This window comes from Pan troglodytes, chromosome 5, assembly GCF_028858775.2.
Source record: "Pan troglodytes isolate AG18354 chromosome 5, NHGRI_mPanTro3-v2.0_pri, whole genome shotgun sequence".
Lineage (NCBI taxonomy): Eukaryota > Metazoa > Chordata > Mammalia > Primates > Hominidae > Pan > Pan troglodytes.
Window position 1 is genome coordinate 55,561,169 of NC_072403.2, and position 19,719 is coordinate 55,580,887.

The 19,719-nt window shown below is 36.0% G+C and overlaps 1 protein-coding gene across 21 annotated transcripts in view; it reads right to left on the bottom strand.

Moving 5' to 3' along the window:
• CRISP2 (cysteine rich secretory protein 2) overlaps positions 1–13,837 on the bottom strand; it is a 37,240-nt gene extending 23,403 nt beyond the window's left edge. Inside the window, exons 1-5 of one of the 21 annotated variants that reach the window (XM_063813117.1) lie at positions 13,731–13,835; positions 12,729–12,832; positions 11,513–11,549; positions 9,365–9,439; positions 567–683 (exon numbers count right to left, since the gene is read on the bottom strand). In XM_063813117.1, the coding sequence (XP_063669187.1) occupies positions 567–683; positions 9,365–9,430 (183 nt within the window). In that variant the 5' untranslated portion in view covers positions 9,431–9,439; positions 11,513–11,549; positions 12,729–12,832; positions 13,731–13,835. Of the gene's footprint in view, positions 1–566; positions 684–9,364; positions 9,462–11,512; positions 11,550–12,728; positions 12,833–13,625 lie in introns of all 21 variants that reach the window. The other 20 variants (XM_063813120.1, XM_054685893.1, XM_063813106.1 and 17 more) reach the window with 20 other exon arrangements.
• Between the last annotated feature and the right edge of the window lie 5,882 nt (positions 13,838–19,719).

A 19,719-nucleotide genomic window follows, 5' to 3' on the forward strand; every position in this document is an offset into this window, starting at 1 on the left:
AGACAATAATATGTGATTATTTATGATAGCAAAGCAGCCATACCTAGGATATTTATTAATGATGCTAGTCTAAATATTGATAAGCATGTGAAATATTCTAATTATATTTTAATAGTAATAAGATGGCCAACGTTATTTCCAATTCCATTTGTTTTCATATGTAGGCCATTGCTTTCATATCGGAGATACCAGTCTTTCAGGGACTGTGCCCTGGGAAGTGGGCTTTAACTCACAACAGCTGACACATATCCTGAAGGAAGGGGGATTTCTTGATTGTAAACCAGAAAAGAGAATTAACAAAAAGTGTAATGGCTTAACACTGAATGCCTGAATATTTGACTTCCAATTCTGCCTTCCAAATTTAAAAACTCTGTATAATTGAGTTTTTTAAACCAGTTTTAAAACAAAAACAAGAATACAATCCTCTCCATAGAATGGTTCAAATAAAATAACAAAACAGAGACACAACTTTGTAAACCACAAAGTTCTTAAGAGATGCCAGTGGCCAGCCGTCGGCTCCTTCCACAGCTGGTTCACACCCATCTCCTTACAGCACTGCCTCTTACCATCTTTAGCATGTTACTGGCAGGTGGAGAGACTGCTTTCCTTAGTTCATTGTGTTTATTTACAATCTCCCTTTGCACTTGCAACTGGGTGGTTAACAAAGCAGTAAAAGCGGGATCCTAAAAGAAAATAAAATTGGAATTATTATTTAACAATGTTGTAAATTTCATATAATAGTGAATAAATTAATTCAAGAGAACAAAGGTCACTTTAAAAAGTGAAAAATATTTAGTTATCATGTACATATATTAAATACTAAAGTTATTTAAATAATAAAAGCCAGTATTAGTTGTTAAGCATTGCCACTAAATCTGAGTTGAAGATATAACTTTTAAATAGTAAAGTAGTAGACTGAAACATTTAAATAGGAAAGTAGTAGATTAAAGCTTTGGGAATTGTGACTAACTCATGACATGACAAACTAAAAACCCCTCTGAGGCCACAAATGCCGATTTCTGGTTTCAAGGGAACTTTTCAAAAAATAGTTTTGGGGGAACAGGTGGTAAATGGTTGCATGAATAAGTTCTTTACTGGTGATTCCTGAGATTTTGGTGCACCCATCACCCCAGCAGTGTACACTGTATCCAACGTGTAGTCTTTTATCCCACGCCACCCTCCCACCATTTCTCCCAAGTCCCCAAAGTCAATTGTATCATTCTTATGACTGTGCATCCTCATAGCTTAGCTCCCACTTATTAGTGAGGACATATGATGTTTGGTTTTTCCATTTCTGAGTTACGTCACTTGGAATAATGGTCTCCAACTCCATCCAGGTTGCTGCAAATGCCATTATTTCATTTCTTTTTATGGCTGAGCAGTATTACGTGTGTGTGTGTGTGTATATATATACACATATATATACACACACACACACACGGTATATATAGATGGCTTTTATGGCTGAGCAGTATTACATGTGTGTATGTATATATATGCACACACACACACGGTATATATATATAATGTATACTTATATAATGTATATATATACACGGTATATATAATGTATACATCATATATGTACACATCATATATGTACACATCATATATGTATACATCATATATGTATACATATATGATGTATACAACATATATGTATACATTACATGATGTATACATTATATATGTATACGTTATATATGTATACATTATATATGTATACGTTACATATGTATACATTATATATGTATACGTTACATATGTATACATTAACATAATGTATACGTTACACATGTATACATTAACATAATGTATACGTTACACATGTATACATTAACATAATGTATACGTTACACATGTATACATTAACATAATGTATACGTTACACATGTATACATTAACATAATGTATACGTTACACATGTATACATTAACATAATGTATACGTTACACATGTATACATTAACATAATGTATACGTTACACATGTATACATTAACATAATGTATACGTTACACATGTATACATTAACATAATGTATACGTTACACATGTATACATTAACATAATGTATACGTTACACATGTATACATTAACATAATGTATACGTTACACATGTATACATTAACATAATGTATATTATTTATTTATTATAAATAATTAATATAATGTATACATTATATGTGTATACATTAATATAATGTATACATTATATGTGTATACATTAATATAATGTATACATTATATGTGTATACATTATATGTGTATACATTAATATAATGTATACATTATATGTGTATACATTAATATAATGTATACTATGTGTATACATTAATATAATGTATACATTAATATAATGTATACATTATATATACATTAATATTATATTAATATATACATTAATATAATGTATACATATAAGATTTTCTTTATCCACTCATTGATTAATGGGCATTCGGGCTGCTTCTACATTTTTGCAATTGTGAATTGTACTGCTATAAACATGCGTGTGCAAGTGTCTTTTTTTCATATAATGACTTCTTTTCCTCTGAGTAGACACTCAGTAGTGAAATTGCTGGATCAAATGGTAGATTTACATTTAGTTCTTTAAGGAATTTCCATACTGTTTTCCATAGTGCTTGTAATAGCTTACATTCCCACCAGCAGTATAAAAGTGTTCCCTTTTCCACATCCACACTGGTATCTATTTTTTTTTTAATTAAATTATGGCCTTTCTTTTAGGAATAAGGTGTTAGCCTCATTGTGGTTTCGATTTGCATTTCCCTGATAATTAATAATGTTGAGCAGCTTTTCATATGTTGGTCAGCCATTTTTCTATTTTATTTTGAGAATTGTCTACTCATGCCCTTAGCCCACTTTTTGATGGGATTTTTTTTTCTGATTTGTTTTAGTTCCTTGTAGATTCTGGATATTAGTCCTTAGTTGGATAACTAGTTTGTGAAGATTTTCTCCCATTCTGTGGGTTTTATGTTTACTCTGCTGATTATTTGTTTTGCTGTGAGGAAGCTTTTTAGTTTAATGAAGTCCCATTTTTTATCTTTGTTTTTGTTGCATTTGCTTTTGGGTTCTTGGTCATAAGACTTTTGCCTTGGTCTTAGACATTTGCCTAAGCCAATGTCTAAAAGAGTTTTTCTGATGTTATCTTCTAGAGTTTACATGGCTTTGTCTTAGATTTAAGTATTTGATCCATCTTGAGTTGATTTTTGTATAAGGTGAGAGATAAAGATTCAGTTTCATTCTTCTACGTGGATCTTGCCAATTATCCCACCACCATTTGTTGAATAAGGTGTCCTTTTCCCACTTTATGTTTTTGTTTGCTTTGTTGAAGGTCAGTTGGCTGTAAGTATTTGGCCTTATTTCTGAGTTCTCTATTCTGTTCCATTGGTCTATGTGCCTATTTTTATACCAATACCATGCTGTTTTGGTGACTATAGCCATGTAGTATAGTTTAAAGTGGGGTTATGCGATGCTTCCAGACTTGTTCTTTTTGTTTTGTTTTGCTTTGGCTATGCAGGCTTTTTTTTGGCTCCATATCAATTTTAGAATTGTATTTTCTAGTTCTGTGAAAAATGATGATGGTATTTTGATGGGAATTGCATTAAATTTGTAGATTGCTTTTGGCAGTATGGTCATTCTTACAATGTTGATTTTATCCATCCATAAGCATGGGATGTGTTTCCATTTGTTTGTGTCATTTATAATTTCTTTCAGCAGTGTTCTGCAGTTTTCTTGTGGAGGTCTTTCACCTCCTTGGTTAGGTATACTCCAAAGTATTTTTATTGTTTTTTCAGCTGTTGTAAAAGGTACTGAGTTCTTGATTTAATTCTCATCTTGGTTGCTGTTGGTGTATAGCAGTACTACTGATTTGTGTACATTGATGGCTAAAGATAGGACCACAATCCGTTCTGGCTTATAGGATTTCTGCAGATAAATCTGTAGTTAATCTGATAGGTTTTCCTTTATAGGTTACCTGATGCTTTTGCCTCACAGCTCGTAATATTCTTTTCTTGATCTTGACTTCAGATAACCTGATGACTATGTACCCAGGTCATAATCTTTTTGTGATTAATTTCCCAGGTGTTCTTTGAGCTTCTTTTATTTGAATGTGTTCGTCTCTAGAGAGGCCAGGAAAGTTTTCCTCAATTATTCCCTCAAATAAGTTTTCCAAACTTTTAGATGTCTCTTCTTCCCCAGGAACATCAATTATTCTTAGCTTTGGTGATTTAATGTAATCCCAAACTTCTTGGAGGCTTTGTTCATTTTCTTTTTATCATTTTTTTTGTCTTTGTTAGAATGGGTTAATTCAAAAGCCATATCTTCAAGCTCTGAAATTCTTTCTTCTACTTGTTACATTTTATTGTTGAAACTTTCCAGTATTTTTTGCATTTCTCTAAGTGTGTCTCATTTCCAGGAGTTGTAATTGTTTTTTATTTGTGATATTTATTTTTCTGGAAATTTTTTCATTCAAACTTGTATTACTTTTTAAATTTTTTTGAGTTGGTTTTCACCTTTCTCTGGTTCCTCCTTGAGAAGCTTAATAATTAACCTTCTGAATTATTTTTCCAGCAATTCAGAGATTTCTTCTTGGTTTCAATCCATTTATGGTGAGCTAGTGTGATCTTTTGGGGATATTATAGAACATTGTTTTGTCATATTACCAGAATTTTTTTTCTGGTTCCTTCTCATCAGGTAGACTATGTCCAAGGAAGGATCTGGGGCTCAAGGGCTGCTGTTCAGGTTCTTTTGCCTTGAACCCTTGATGTGGTACTCTCCCCCTTCTCCTAGAGATAGGGCTTCCTGAGAGCCAGACTGCAGTGATTGTTATTGCTCTTCGGGGTCTAGTGACCCAGCAGAGCTACTGGGCTCCAGGCTGGTACTGGAGAGTGCCTGCAAAGAGTCCTGTGATGTGATCCATCTTCAGGTATCTCAGCCATAGATACTGGCACCAGCTCCAGTGGAGGTAGCAGGGGAGTGAAGTGGACTCTGTGAGAGTCCCTGGCTGTAGTTTTGTTTAGTGCACTGGTTTTCTTGAATGTTGGTTATGCTAATAGTGAAGTTGTCATGTGGACAGTCTCAGGACCTCTGGTTAGCCAGGATGTTACAGGCAGTGGAATTAACTGCTGTTTTGTCTTTCCTTGGAGTAGAGTTGTTCTGTTATGAGTTGCTGTAACAGCTCGAGTTGGTTTCAAGACAGCGTAAGCTGTGGTAGTATGGGGGGATACAAGTTTGCCCTAAGGTCACCTGGATAAGTATTCAGGTTTTTCAGGTGATGGGTAGGGCTATAGAGCTCCCAAGAGTTTATGTCTTTTGTCTTTGGCTACCAGGTTGGGTAGAGAAAGACCATCATGTGTGGGCAGGATTAGGCATATCTGAACTCTGACTCTCCTTGGTGGGGGCTTACTGCAGCCACTGTGCAAGATGGGGGTGTGGTTCTCAGGCCAACGGAGTTATGTTCCAAGGGGGCTATGGCTGCCTCTGCTGCTTCATAGAGGTCACCAGGGAAGTGGTGGAAAGCCAGCAGTGACAGGCTTCACTAAGCCCCTAGTCAGCCAGCAAGGCCAGTCTCACCCCTGCTGTGCTCCCTCAACGGCCAATAGAGCTGAATTTATATCCAGGCTTCTGTTGTGCAAGGCTGAGATCTTGGTTCAGGCTACAAGCCTCCCCAAGGAGAGAGTAAGCAGGGCTTTCAGGCCTTTCCCCACTTCCCACCTACTGCAGCTTCTGTACTCATATCTGTACTTCCCATTCACAATCCCAGATCTGCCCAGAAAAATTTGCACTTGGTCAAAATTATTACAAAGTTCAGCTGGAAGTCTCCTCCCTGTGGCCCTTCTCTAATTCCACTGGCTTTCCTCTTTGAGGATCTCTGTGAGATAAAGTCAGAAATGGCTTCCCTGGGCTTCTGTGGGGACTGGGAGTGCCTACAGTGCTCTTCTCACTGCTTCTTCTTTTTTATTTTGCATGGCTCTCTAAATTCATTTCAGCCTTAAGTAAGGTTAAATCCTTCTCCCATGATCTGGATTTTCAGCTTCCTCAGTGAGGGTGTGTGTTTAGAGGCAGATTTTCTTCCCTCACGCTTTGGGCCCTCATAGTGTTTCAGCTATCTCACAGAGTTTGTAGCGGCAAGCCACTTCTTTCAAATGGTCTGTGAATTCTTTCGGTTTTCCTGCCATGCTCCTGCAGTGGTTCTTGGCACAAAAGTTCATGATGTGAATCTCCACATATTGTTCTGTTTATCCAAGTGGCAACTGCAAGTTAGTCCTACCTCCTATCTGCCATTTCCCCCAGCAAGGGAACTTTTAATATGATTTGTAAAGACATATGAATAATAATATTTTATAACTACAAGCATACAAATTTAAAACCTTGAGATATATTCATTCACATTTGATCAGGCTGCAAGGTAGGGTAAAGCTGGAGCCCATGATTCATCCTAAATTTTATGGGGCAGTTTTCCTTGACATGGTATCTGCCTTTAAGGAAAAATGTTTAGGCCCAGTTGAAGTGCATGTCTGCATTCAGTACTATAGTGAAACCATTATACCTATTATGTAGCAAATTTTATGGGTTGCTTAAAAGATAACTTTGTAATACTAAAAAAATATTTAAAGCAATTTGGAGGGATCAAATCTATCTAATGAATGGACTATTGCTGACTTTGTTCCTTTTAGTAACAGAAACATATCTGATAAGGTATTAAACTGGGTGCTAATATGTTTGGTTTATCTTTGTGGTTGTATATTTGTCTGTGTGTATGGTATGGGGCCTGCTAAGCCTGGAGGTGGAATAGGAAGTGAAAATTTCTGGGTAAAGGTCCAAGCATTTGATGACCTAAATTTACACAAGAATATGATGTTATATAGGCAAGATTTTGAAGTATAAGTCTGAAAGGAACAGGGCTCCTCATGGATTTTTTCTGACACCTTGCAATAAGTTATCCTCCTCTCCTCCCATACTGAGTTCATTTAAGTCTCTCAAAATACTTACACCATTGGTCTGAGCATGTTATTGCCATTATCTACAATACATACATTTCTCTTTCCTGTTTTTATGTTCCTAAGAACAGGGACTGATCATGGACGCCATTGTACCAATAAATATGGCAAACTTACTGACTCATAAGTTAGAAAGGATGTGCATATAAAATATCAGTAAAGGCAGATTTCTAAATCACATCAAAGCATAAAATAACATCCCTGGATATTTTCTCTTGACCTAAAAAAATCTGGTTTTTGTGGTTTCATCTCAAAACACATAAAAAGTTCATTTCTAAGTTATTTCCTGCTTCTTACATCTTTTTTGCTTTGTAGATAAAAATTGTACTGAAAAAGAGATGTATTTTTAAATGTGTTAATAAAGTTATTACATGGCCAGAAATATTAAACATATCGAGAATAAAATAAATATGGTATCTATCCTTAAAGAGTTTATATTGAATAGGTGACGTGACATAAGTAAAAATTACAATACACATGATAACAAAACTGATCTTAACGATCTACAAGATAGAGAGGAAGGAGGGATCAATTCTTCTTTGAAGTCAGAGAAAGCTTCATAAAATGTGATTCTGGGGTTCTGAAAGATGAACAGAGTTTTCTAGGCATCTTGAAAACATCAGAAAATCATACTGGGCAGAGTGTTTATAGAGCATCTGATTTCAAACATTTAATGGTGCCAAAGACAAAATGACATCTCACTTTTTAATAATTTTATAAATGAAGAACAGGAGATGAGCTGAGATGTTAAAGGGGATTGGAAACAGGTATGAAAGAAAATCTTTCAGGGAAAGAAATGAAAAGAACAGCAAATTATTTGAATGAGGCCCTAGGTGATGAATGAATTATCTGCACATTGATAATTTAATTACAGTAATACAATGACTATATTTCTGAATGCCAAATGAAGTTTAAACTGAGTGTCAGAGTCCTCCAGTCTGAAAAGTCCTAGCGAGTTTAATGTGCACAGAGTTAATGGAAGATACGACAAGAAACAGCAATGCCAAAGCTGTTTCAGAGGGTTCCTGGTCAGGAGATACACACTGCATGTGAGCACTGCACATTTTATCATTGAAGATTGCTGACCATATTATGGGGTCAATTCAACAAAGTAGCATATTAGAAATAACTCTAGGACCTGAATCCAAAATCCTCTTGGCCCTTCACATATTAACTCTATTATCACTACTAAACAAAGCACTAAGGCTTTTAGAGTTATGGTTTTTGTTTTCTTAATTAAAAATATAAATCTAATTATTCTTATACCCTAACTATAAAAATTAAATGTGTTAATATAGTGGAGAAGTTGTGCTAATTTAATATTATATAAGTATATTGTTAATTTTGTATAGGGATCTCATTAAAAAGAAATAAAATTAAGGAAATCAGAAAATAGATTGGAGCAAGAAGACTATCATCAGCTTTCTAACCCCATAGACCAGTGTTTACTAGAAAAATAATTTAAACATGATATGCAATTTTAATTTTTAAGTGATATTAATTTAAATAATGTATTTTATTTGTAATGAGTTAGGTGGTAGACTCCAAAAAGACATGTCCATATCCTAATGCTCAGAAACTGTGAATGTGTTCTTATTTGGAAAAAGTCTTTGCAGATGTAATTAAGTTAAGGATCTCAGGATGAGATTAGCTTTGATTATCCAGTTGCCTCTGAATGTAATGACAAGTGCCTTTATGAGACATACAGAGAGGAGAAGATAATGTAAAGATGGAGGCAGAGATTGGAGTGATGCAGCCACAAGCCAAGGAATGCCAAGCAGTGGCAGAAACCACCAGAAGGTGTGGAAAGGCATGGAACAGGTCCCTCTTAGATCCTCCAGAGGGAGCTCAGCCCAGGAGATAATTTGATTTTAGATTTCTGGCCTCCATAACTGTGAGAGAATAAGTTTTTGTTGTTATAAGCCACTTAGCTTGTGGTAATTTGTTGCAACCACCCTAAGAACCTAATATATTATTTAACGGAATATCCAAAATATTATCATTTCATCATGGATGCAATATTAAAAAAATGAGATATTTTCTTCTTTCTTTGTTCTAAATGTTTGAAATCTAGTGAGTTTCTTACCATCAGAGTACATCTTGCCTGTTCAAACCTCATTTCAAGTGTTCAGTAGTCACATGTGACCGGTGGCTAGCATACACATGCAGAACACATACAGCATAACCTTGGCCTTTCATCTCAATAATTGTGTTAAGTGCTCTGAGAACTGTGAACCAGTGGAAACTCTGACATACCAAACTCTTTTACCCACCTTTACTTTCAAAATAGCCTGCCATACCACAAAGTTGCTGGATAGCTCTGAAAATATTTTCCATTTTAACCTTACCTTTCCTTCTGCAGGTAAAGATGGAAGCAGCACAGTAACCAGAAACAACACCGGTAGTAAAGCCATTGCTGGAAACTAAGTCAAGAAAAACAAAGGTCTGCATTGAAATAAGTAGTTTAAAAACTTCTAAGAGGGGAAATACCAATATAATGATCTCGATTATCTCAAAGGAACTGTGATTCCCAGATTCATTAACATTGGAACAAAAGAATAGTTGCTCTATGGTACCAGTAGAATCATAATGAGGCCAACCTTGTCTTTGATAGTGACAATAAAGAAAAACCTGAAGAACTCTACTGATGCCCTTGAGGTACATCTATAAAAGAGAGAGACATACTCCCTTCTTTCTGCCTACTTCTGCTACCCTTACGCCATCAAAAAGAAAATAGATTCCTTAATAGTTAATTATAGTACTGACATTCATTCTTCATCTCAATTTTTGGAGGAAAGTTTATTTTCAATATGTACCGTCTCTCAATTTGCTATTCTATATGAAAAGTAAAACGGTTTGTCCTTTTATTTATACCAGACTCTAATTAAGATGACAAGGTTGTGATTACACAGATATGGTTGTGCAAATACTTTATTAGCTGTTATTTCCCTAATGGAGTAACTAGAAGTTATGTTTATTTTCTTCCTTATACTTGTGAATATTTTCAAATTTCTCTGTATACAAAAAATACAATTAACGCATTGAAAATATAGCTTATTCAAGTTTACTCAATCCATTATTTGGTAAGAAGATTGTTTCGTATTTTCATTATCTCCTAAAAAGACACTCAGCATTTTGTTACCCATGTTGTCCTTTCTCAATATGTCAAAAAGTCTCATGTCCTTCAGATGAAACAACAAGACCACTTAGTTTTGGAAACACTCACCTTTCTGTCATTAGTCATATAAATTGTTTAATTTGTAAATTAAAGTTATGCTGCCTAGATTTGTTTCTTGTGTGTGAGACTGGCACTCCCAAATTCTTGGAGAGAAAGAAAATTCCAAACAATTTATCTGTGATGCTTCTCAGGCTTCACTTACTGTAAATAGTGTGTCATTGATACTTGTTCCATCCATTGCCTTTATGCTCAATTATGTGCAAAAAAGGGATGGGGGATGAACAATTATTGATGGTTCGTGGAAAATGATATACAATTTCACTCCCATACCTTACTGGGTATTACTATTTATATTGTGTGGATGATGTAATTAAGGCTTAAGACAGTTAATTAACCTATGCCAATGCTACGTTCTTAGGTAATGTCAGAAATTAGTCTTCATCCAATTATGACTTCGAAGTCAATGACTTTGAAAGAGACATTGACTCATTGAAAGAGACACAGTTTTAATTGGGAAAAGGCAGACATTGTTGCAGCACAATGGAGACCCTTTATTTTTACTTTAATAATTCCCTTATTAATACATAACTGTATATGTTAATAGTAAAATCATTAATATGCCAGCTTATACAATATACTTAAACAGCCATACTTTTCCATTTTCCTATTAAAGGTAGTTCTAGTATAATTGTTTAAAGTCACAAACATGAGAATTAATTCCATTACTTATTTTTAGGATAAAATGTAAAAAATTTTTACATATCAAATTATTTTTGTGTGTGTGTAATATTGCTTTAATTTACCTTCTTAACTATAAAAGAATAAAATTAACTTGAGGTCATTCTCAATACAAATTTATTAAAGTTTTGAAAATCATGGATAGGCCAGGCACAGTGGCTCATTCCTATAATCCTAACATTTTGGGAGACTGAGGTGAAAGCACATAACTTGAGCCCAGGAGTTCAAGATCAGCCTGGAAAGCACAGTGAGACCTCATCTCTACTAAAAACAAACAAACAAACAAAAACAAAACATAATTAGCTGGGCATGGTGGCAAGTGCCTGTAGTCCCAGCTACTCAGGAGGCTGAGGTGGGATGATCATTTGAGCCTAGGAGTTTGAGGCAGCAGTGAACTATGATCACAGCACTGCATTCCAGCCTGGGTGACAGAAAGAGACCCTGTCTCTAAAACAAACAAACAAACATAAAACAAAAAAATAAAATCACGGGCAAACTCATTAATCATTTTACCCTTGACAACATAAAAATGATTGGCATGATAAAATATTCACATTAAAATCAATGATTTAACACTTACTATTGGTTTTCTGAGCAGGATGAAATATCTGCTTTATCTTTAGAAAGAAAGAAGGGGGAAGGTTTAGAGCAGCTATATATTACACATATTCCTGTTTTGTCAAACTCTGGTTTTGTTAAATAAATCTAAGTCAACAAAGTTCTGAAATAGTATTTTTCATACCAGTAACCTTAAACTTCATTGCCAGTTGTCTGATAATGCTTTTGACATTATTTGCTTCCCACATAGCTTTTAACATGAGTAAGTAAATCATGCCCTCCCTTTCTAATCAGTTCTCCCTTCTCCTTAGGCACACGATAATCTGGATGTGGCCTTTTTGGACTAGTATTTCTATACTGACAACCCAAGACAGGTTAACTACTGTGAAGGTTACCAGGATTCTGCCTTATAGCTGAACTCTCATAGTTCAGCTGTCTATGATTTTTACTTTCTAATTATCAACTACCTGTAGCTTATTGGTTACGGGTGCATTCTTTGGAAACCATCAGGTCTGGGAAATCTATGCCAAGCTTCAGTGTTTTTCTTATGTAAAATGTAGATTTTTATATCACAGGTTTTTGCTTTGAAGACTGGAAGGGACAATGTATGTAACACCTCTAATACAATAAACACATTATGCACATAATACAAATAAACAGAAATTATTCATGTTTTTATTATCTTTTGCAATGCCTGCTAGTTTGTTGAGCTCATAAGAGCTTTCTGTAAACATATGCTGTTTGATTGAATTGCTAATTACTAAGTGTTTAAGAGACATGTGTTTCCTTCCAGGTGTTATAGGAAAATATAATCAGTATAATCTAATTCGAGATTCACATGTTCAAGGCCTGGTTCTATTAGAGACCTTCTGGCTAACTTTAGGAAAATGCTCTAACATCTGGGCTGTTGTATCCTCATCAGCTCATTGAAAGCCATACACAGGAGCCTGAAGAGTTTTGTATAGCTCAATCACCCAGTGTATGCATCTGATGAGCCAGAATTCTATAATAGGCCATGATGCCATACTCTCCTCTTTGCTGCTCTTCTCTCTCATGACCTCAACCATCTAACCTATAATCATCTTCATTGAGTCAATGAAAGCAATGTCACTGTTGGTGAAAGTATATTCAAGGAAAAATATTTTTTTCTATTCCATATATTACATTTTATTCCTTTAAACCCATATTGATATATAGTTGAAAAGTTGGCTACCATTTTTTTTTTCTTTGCTACTTACTAATGGTGAAGTACTGTGCTCTTTCTTGCAGGTGTTTTAAGATCAGGATGACATGGTTTCCCTAGAGTGTCTTTAGGAGGGCCATGGTGTATAATTTTATAACCCTAGAACAAGGAAACAAAATATTTAAAATAAAGATGTGAAGAATACCCTTATAGATGGTATCTATAATCTTTGTCACAAACTTAAATTTTGACTCAATTGTTTAGTATTGTTTCTAATAATTTACTGTATTTATTTGATTTCAGCGTTAAGACCATATTGTCCTTCTGAGGTCAGATTGTATTTCAACGTCCTGATATTTCCTTCAAACACTAACAAAAAAGTGGACTTCTTGAAGTTCAGTAACTACTAGTTGGCTAACTTGCTTGGAAAATTGCAACCTGTTTTCAAGACTCCCAACCCCTTATCTAGGACTTCAACCCATTCTTTAAAAGATCATTTCCATAAGCAGTGTCCCACATGGTAAGTATTAACTACGTGGATTTGGGGGTAACAGCTTTGTCTCTTCATTTTTTTTAAAAAAATTCTGGAAGCCAATAGATGATATAAAGTCCAGCAGAGTCAATGACCCCAACTCTAATTGTTATTACAGTTTCTAATAACTGTACATTCAAAACATCAATTAGAAACTAAGAGTCTTAATTTGACTTCGTAAAAAGCAGATTGAGAAATGACTTCAGGCTTCTACTATGATTCAGTGGGTCTTATGTACTTAGAATGATTTCTCTTTGAAGGTAGGTAAAGAGTTTCAATAGACTAAACATAGAGAAGCATGTTGAAAGTTACGGTAGGTCGGTGCTAAGCAACAAAATTGAACTCTCAGTCTGCCCGGCATTAGCTATGTGCCCTCCAGATGCCGGAAGAGGAGCGAAGGAGGATCAGAAGCCCCCTCACCTCAACGATGGTTCTCTCCCCTGTGCTTCACCCCACCTCCCCGTCCCTAGCCATTTCTAGTCTCCAATCCGGGTCTTACATTTACCCCGGCTCCAGAGCACAGACCTTCCTGCAGTTGGGCCGGAGCGTTGCCGGCTGCGGCGCGCCCCTCTCACCGCGATTGTGCACTTGCCAGGCGCCACGTGTGGGCGACGTCACTGGGCTTTATGCTTTCATCGCCGCTATATGCCTACGTGAGCTGCTCTCCTCCCATCGCCTCCCCGCCCCTACTACGGAGAAAATCTTGCACGTGTTCCCTTGTGAAAAGCAGAGTTCTCTTTTTCTCATTACCACCAGTTGATGAGGAAAGAAAATGTCTGTTCGCATACCTGCGCCGTACTAGGAGGAGGAGGGAGGTCATATAAGGATTCGGGTTGCCCAGGGGGTGGCTTGAAAAAGGAGGCGTTCGCATTCAAACAAGAATGCCTGAATTAATGTAGTTCAATTTAAAGAGCTAATTAGGAGTCCACAGGTGCTTAAGTTTGCAGTGCGCTGCCAGTGTCATGTCAACGACGCACTCCAGTTACACAGGTTGTCAGTTTCAGGCTCTCTCATAAACACTTCATGTTCTTGCCCCTCTTCCCCCGTTGGCAACAGTTTTATGGTGAGAAAATTCACGAAGAGTAACAGGAACAACTCTTATGAAAATACGCAGAATTCCTGACCCAAGGCTACTGGCTGCAAGTTTAGCATACGTATCAAGCATGGGTTAAAGACATGTTGCCTCTCTCAGAAGGCGGATGAGTAATAGATGCATTTTCTTCTATTCACAGTTGTTTTCAAAGTGAAAAGGAGTGAATTCGCTTATGACCTAGAGGAAGAGACATGGGTCAAAAGATGTCAAACCAAGGATTAATATCCATCATACCTTGGTTCTCTGTAAGCCATGCAATAAGAGGCTTGAGATTTCACCAACTCTGGAGACTCACTTGGGCACAACTGAAACTGTAACAAACTTGGTGCTCAGTGCCATTTTCCTTTGGCAGTGTTACAAGGTAATTTCAAGGGATCAGCACACAGACATTGTTTTAGTTTTCTTTTGCTGCTTATTTCAGTTCATGCAGCACTGACTAAAAATTTTGGAATTTAGACTGCTTAACGCTTATATCTACATCCAATATCAAAATTCATTACTGACAGTTTGCCTTCTAAATATTTATGAAATCTAGTCCTCAATCTGTCTCTCACTTCTATATTCATGTTTTCACCATATCTTGCTTAAGTTATTAATTGGACATTTCAAATACCTATATGCACAAAATCTCTGCCTACCTATTTGTTCTTTCTTTCTAGTGCCAAACAATTCATTCTCAGCACTATAATAGTCTATCATTTACTATGAATATCTTATTTTTCATTTTTGGAGAAGAGTCATTCCTGTAATTATTACTTGTTCCCATATTCACATTGATGATATCGGAATGAGAGCAACTTGAGCGCTGTGGTGCCAGATATTGTTGGTGAACCTGAATTTCAGAAATTGGCTATGTCTGTCTTGATTATTGCTGTATCTCCAAAACTAACACAATACCAAATATAGGTGGTAGTTTGTAAATATTTGTTAAGTGAGTAAATATTGACCCGACATAGATTCTTAGAAAATACAGAAAAAAGGACATAAAATCTCTTTCTTCTAAGACTCATAGTACTATGAGAGAAAGGAGTATGTATATGAATAAGTAAAGAATACTATTAGGTAGCGTAGTTTAATGCTAAGTAGGGTGACCAAAAATATATATAGTAATTGAGAGTTCTGTGAGTTGATATGATCTGGGTAAAACCTAGGAAAGTTTTGACATTTGAACTGTTATTGAATAATGTGTATGGCTTGATTTGAAGGGAGAAAGAGTTGAAGAACAAAAGCAGATAAATCATTATATCACAAGGCATATTCAAGACAGAAAGACTGTTGAAAAGGTTGGGGAAACTTTGTATAGAAGTCTAAGGAGATTTGCTTCTATGTATAACATGGGAAAGTAATTTCATTGACATTTTGGAGGGTTGAGAAATTCTTTGATCAAAAGAATGTTTCATAAAAGCCACCTGATCTCACTGCATGGGGTGATTTACAGATCTGACAAATTGATGGCAGCAAAAATAAGTGTGGTGACAATTCCCCAGATTAATTTTGTAGTAGTAGAAATAGGACAAAAGGGTGGAATATGAAGAGATTTGTAAAAAGTGTTGATAGATTTTGTATGAAGGGCAAATCCAGAATAGAAGACTTGTAAGTTTGGTGGCTGAATGTGTTGGAGAGCACATGGAAAGTAGATCTCCATTACTGAGAGGAATAGTACAGGTACTTCTAAGAACATTGCCAGGAGTCCTTTGCTTTTCTAGAAGGGCATCATTTGTTAGTTCCTTTTTCTATGGTTTGGAGTAAAAGAAGCAATGATTAGAAATGCATTCCTCATAGTAGGCTCTATAGCAGATTCTACTGTACAGGATATAGTTAAATACCAGACTTTAAATTCTCTTGTGAAAATTATGATAGAATTGGCTGAACAGAGAAGTATCTGTGCAGCTGCTGGCACTTGTGGCCTATGGAGAAATATATCAGATGAAGACTATAGAGATTTAGCTGTAGAGGATAAATGAAGAGATTGCTTAGTTAAGTAAGGAGACTCTTTAGCTCATTTTTTGATCTATTTAATTTTAGGTGGTTTGTTTTATGGGTAACCTGGGTAAAGAGCATACTCCAAACTCTTGGTATTATCCTCCCGATAGTCATAATAATAGTTTCCCTGGTACACTGCATTCTCTCAAAGGTTTTAAATGCTTGCATGCAGCCATTGCTAGAATGTCAAATGGTCTCTCTTCAACTAGAATGACAAGAGCTGAACGAAATGTGTGACCATGAGGACACCATAACCTATGAATGACGTGGTGAGACCAGAAGCCCGAAATAATGGTAACTGAGAGTGGTGCTAAAGCCCTAAGTTTTGGTCACACTCTCACCTAAGTGAGAACCTGATCAAAAAGGGGGGAATTTTCTTTTTAGGCAAAAGCATAGGAGGCAATTGTTTTGGACTGAGTTCATGCACTAGGCCCCAAAAGACCAAACCAAACCAAAACAGAGTTGCTTGTGCTAAGACATTAAGGAAACACATAGATCCTAGAAAAGACCAGGTTTTGTTTTTCTTCTGCAAATTTCCATAACAAACATTGCTGAAAGAATAGGTATCCACCCCCTAAAATTCCCATTAAATCTTTAACCCAATTCATTTCCTCTCACCTAGAGACCATTAAGCTTTAGATGATCATGTGACAAGGGTTCCAGCCAGTTCCAGGTGAAGATGCCTCCCCTGGCCATCAAGGAGCTACCCTTCCTTCACTAGAGAGAGCAAGGCAAGAGGTCTGTGATCCCCACACCAGCCATAAAGCATTTACAGAAGAAAGACCATCGGTTGTTCCGCCTCCCATAAAGACTTATGGAGATCACATCTTTCAGGGGGAATTGAGGCAGGAGAATAGGGCCTAGAGGCAGAGAACGAAAGGACTTTCTAGAAGTAAATCAAGTGGAAACACTTCTTCTAGAAACACTGTATTGGTACAGAAAAAATTTCTCAAGTGAGCATGTGTACCATTCCATTAAACACACTGTGCATGAGGCTGCTCCCAAGTGCTAGCAGGCTACTGCACATGCAGATGGCCTAATCCAAGGGAAGAGTAATGCAAGACCCTGGAAGTATGCCAACATATAAAACCCCAAGTCAAAAGGTCAAATTGTTAGAGGAAAGAATGGCTACTCCATAGGCAGAGCAGCCCCAAGGGCTGCTGGTTGCCAATTTTTATGGTTATTCTGATTATATACGAAACAAAGGGTGGATTTTTCATGTCTCCCCTTTGTAGACCATATAGGGTAACTTCGTGACATTGTCATGGCATTTGTAAACTGTCACAGCCCTTGTGGAAGTGTAGCAGTGAGGACGACCAGCAGTCACTCTTGTTGCCATCTTGGTTTTGGTAGGTTTTAGCTGACTTGTTTACTGCAAACTGTTTTACAAGAAAGGTCTTTATGACCTGTATTTTGTACCAAACTCCTATCTTATCCTTTTACTTAGAATGCCTTAACTCTCTGGGAATGCAGCCCAGTAGGTCTCAGCCTCATTTTACCCAGCCCCTATTTAAGATGGAGTTTCTCCGGTTCACATTCCTCTGACATTTCTCCTCTCCCTTTTATAAGAGAACCCTTAATCCTAACAGTTGCAGAAGGATGAAGATTCATCTTCTTTAACTTCTTCAGGCTGAATGGGGCAATGATATTTCTGTGTAACTATTAGGGTCTCTTTTGTTCAGGGTACAGAGGAGTTCAGTCAGAATGCATTAGTATGATGAAGGCCATTCATAACTCTTAAGTTCCAAGAAAAGGTGATATCTGGAAGATTTTTTTAAAAAGTTGAGTAAGTTTATCCTCTATTCCTACACAAAGAGCACAACAGCAAGATATTTTAAAACAGTAAAGCAGAATAAGCAAAATTGTCCTAAGTTAACTAAATTGGAAGGCTTTCCATGAATTGGACAACTATTGAAACCAAGCTGATGTGGGGTCACTAGCTGATTCCAGTGTGCCCAGAATTGGAATATTGATTCATATTTTTACATTACCCATTCCTTCATTTTCTTCTGAGCAGCAGCCAGAGATTGCTGGTTGGTTCACAGGAATAAGCAGGGTTAGTCTAAATTGCAGAAAAAAACTCAAAACAACTGATGAGACTAGAATCTAATAGCAAGTACACCATAGTTCTTGAAACATAATTCTCTTTCCAGTTTCCCATTTTTACAAAGGACAAATAATGGTAAAACTGACTTGCTTTATTATGCTTGGCTGGATTCTGTGTATAAAGTGTAGCAAGAATAATTATTTTTCATGTAAGCTTTTTAAAAATTGGCTTTGATGGAACTCTGTTTCATAAAAGGAATCTCAGATAAGGTTTTTTTAAAGCCAAGCCCAGTCATGGGTTTTTTACCCTCAAATACCTAACAGTTGGCTAAATTCCTCTACTCTTGATGTTTCAGGAAAATTTGGGGCATTTAGGCCTGTCAGAAAGTGACATTCTTTACTTACCAAAGGTGAAGAACCCTGTAGAGGGACTGTGTAGACAAGGTATGAGGCCAGTTTTCTGAAGGGGCCTTTATTGGCTTTACTAGTCAAGTTTGATTCCTTAAAGGAAAGCACAGCCTTCCAGTCAAAGCTTTAATAAAATAAACAATTTCTCCAATTGTGTCCTGTTGCAAAAGAAAACCAATTCTTATTGCACTTATGCAAATAACTACATTGCCATAAATTAAGAATACCCACAAACCATTTTCAAATTCTGGATAAATCAGTAGAGAGAAACAAATGTGCTCCTGATTTTGTTTATAGAAGAATACTTTACCTAATTGTTAAAAGCTGTAAATAGCTTAAAATAAAATTTTCTAGACTCTGAAAAACAAAACAAAGGATTAGCAACATTTTAAGCACAGTCAAAAAGATTATTTTTTTAGTTTAGTCCATGCAGTTAACTCCTGTTCTGAAAAATAGTCATAAATATTTCAGCTCTTCATCAGAGTCCTGAAAGCTTTTTCCTCTATTCTAATGTCACAATTTCCAAAGATATCAGGAAACCTGCATTTAGCACCTGTGAAAGTCCTATAGTTGATCATAAAACCACCTTTTTAAGAGGGTTAAAACAAGGCAATAATTGTCTGTGGATGACAAAATGTTTTAGGGCAGCCACAGTCAAAAACATGATTGACAAAGAAATTTGGTTACCTTTGTGGTATACAATGATTTTATGTAACAATTATTAATAATATACACTAAGTCATATCAAAATCATAGGAGATTTTTATAATTTTGGAACACATACCAGTAAGATACTAATACAAATACAGCCCAAAGAGGGCCAAACACCATTTTATATTTGACAATGCTTCCTGTATGACTTTTATATCAAATAAACAAAATTTCACTTCTGCATTAGTGTACTATTAATGTTAAATCCAATTTTTAATAAAACCTTATAGACAAATCTATCCAATTTTAATGTCTGACCATAAGGTAATATTC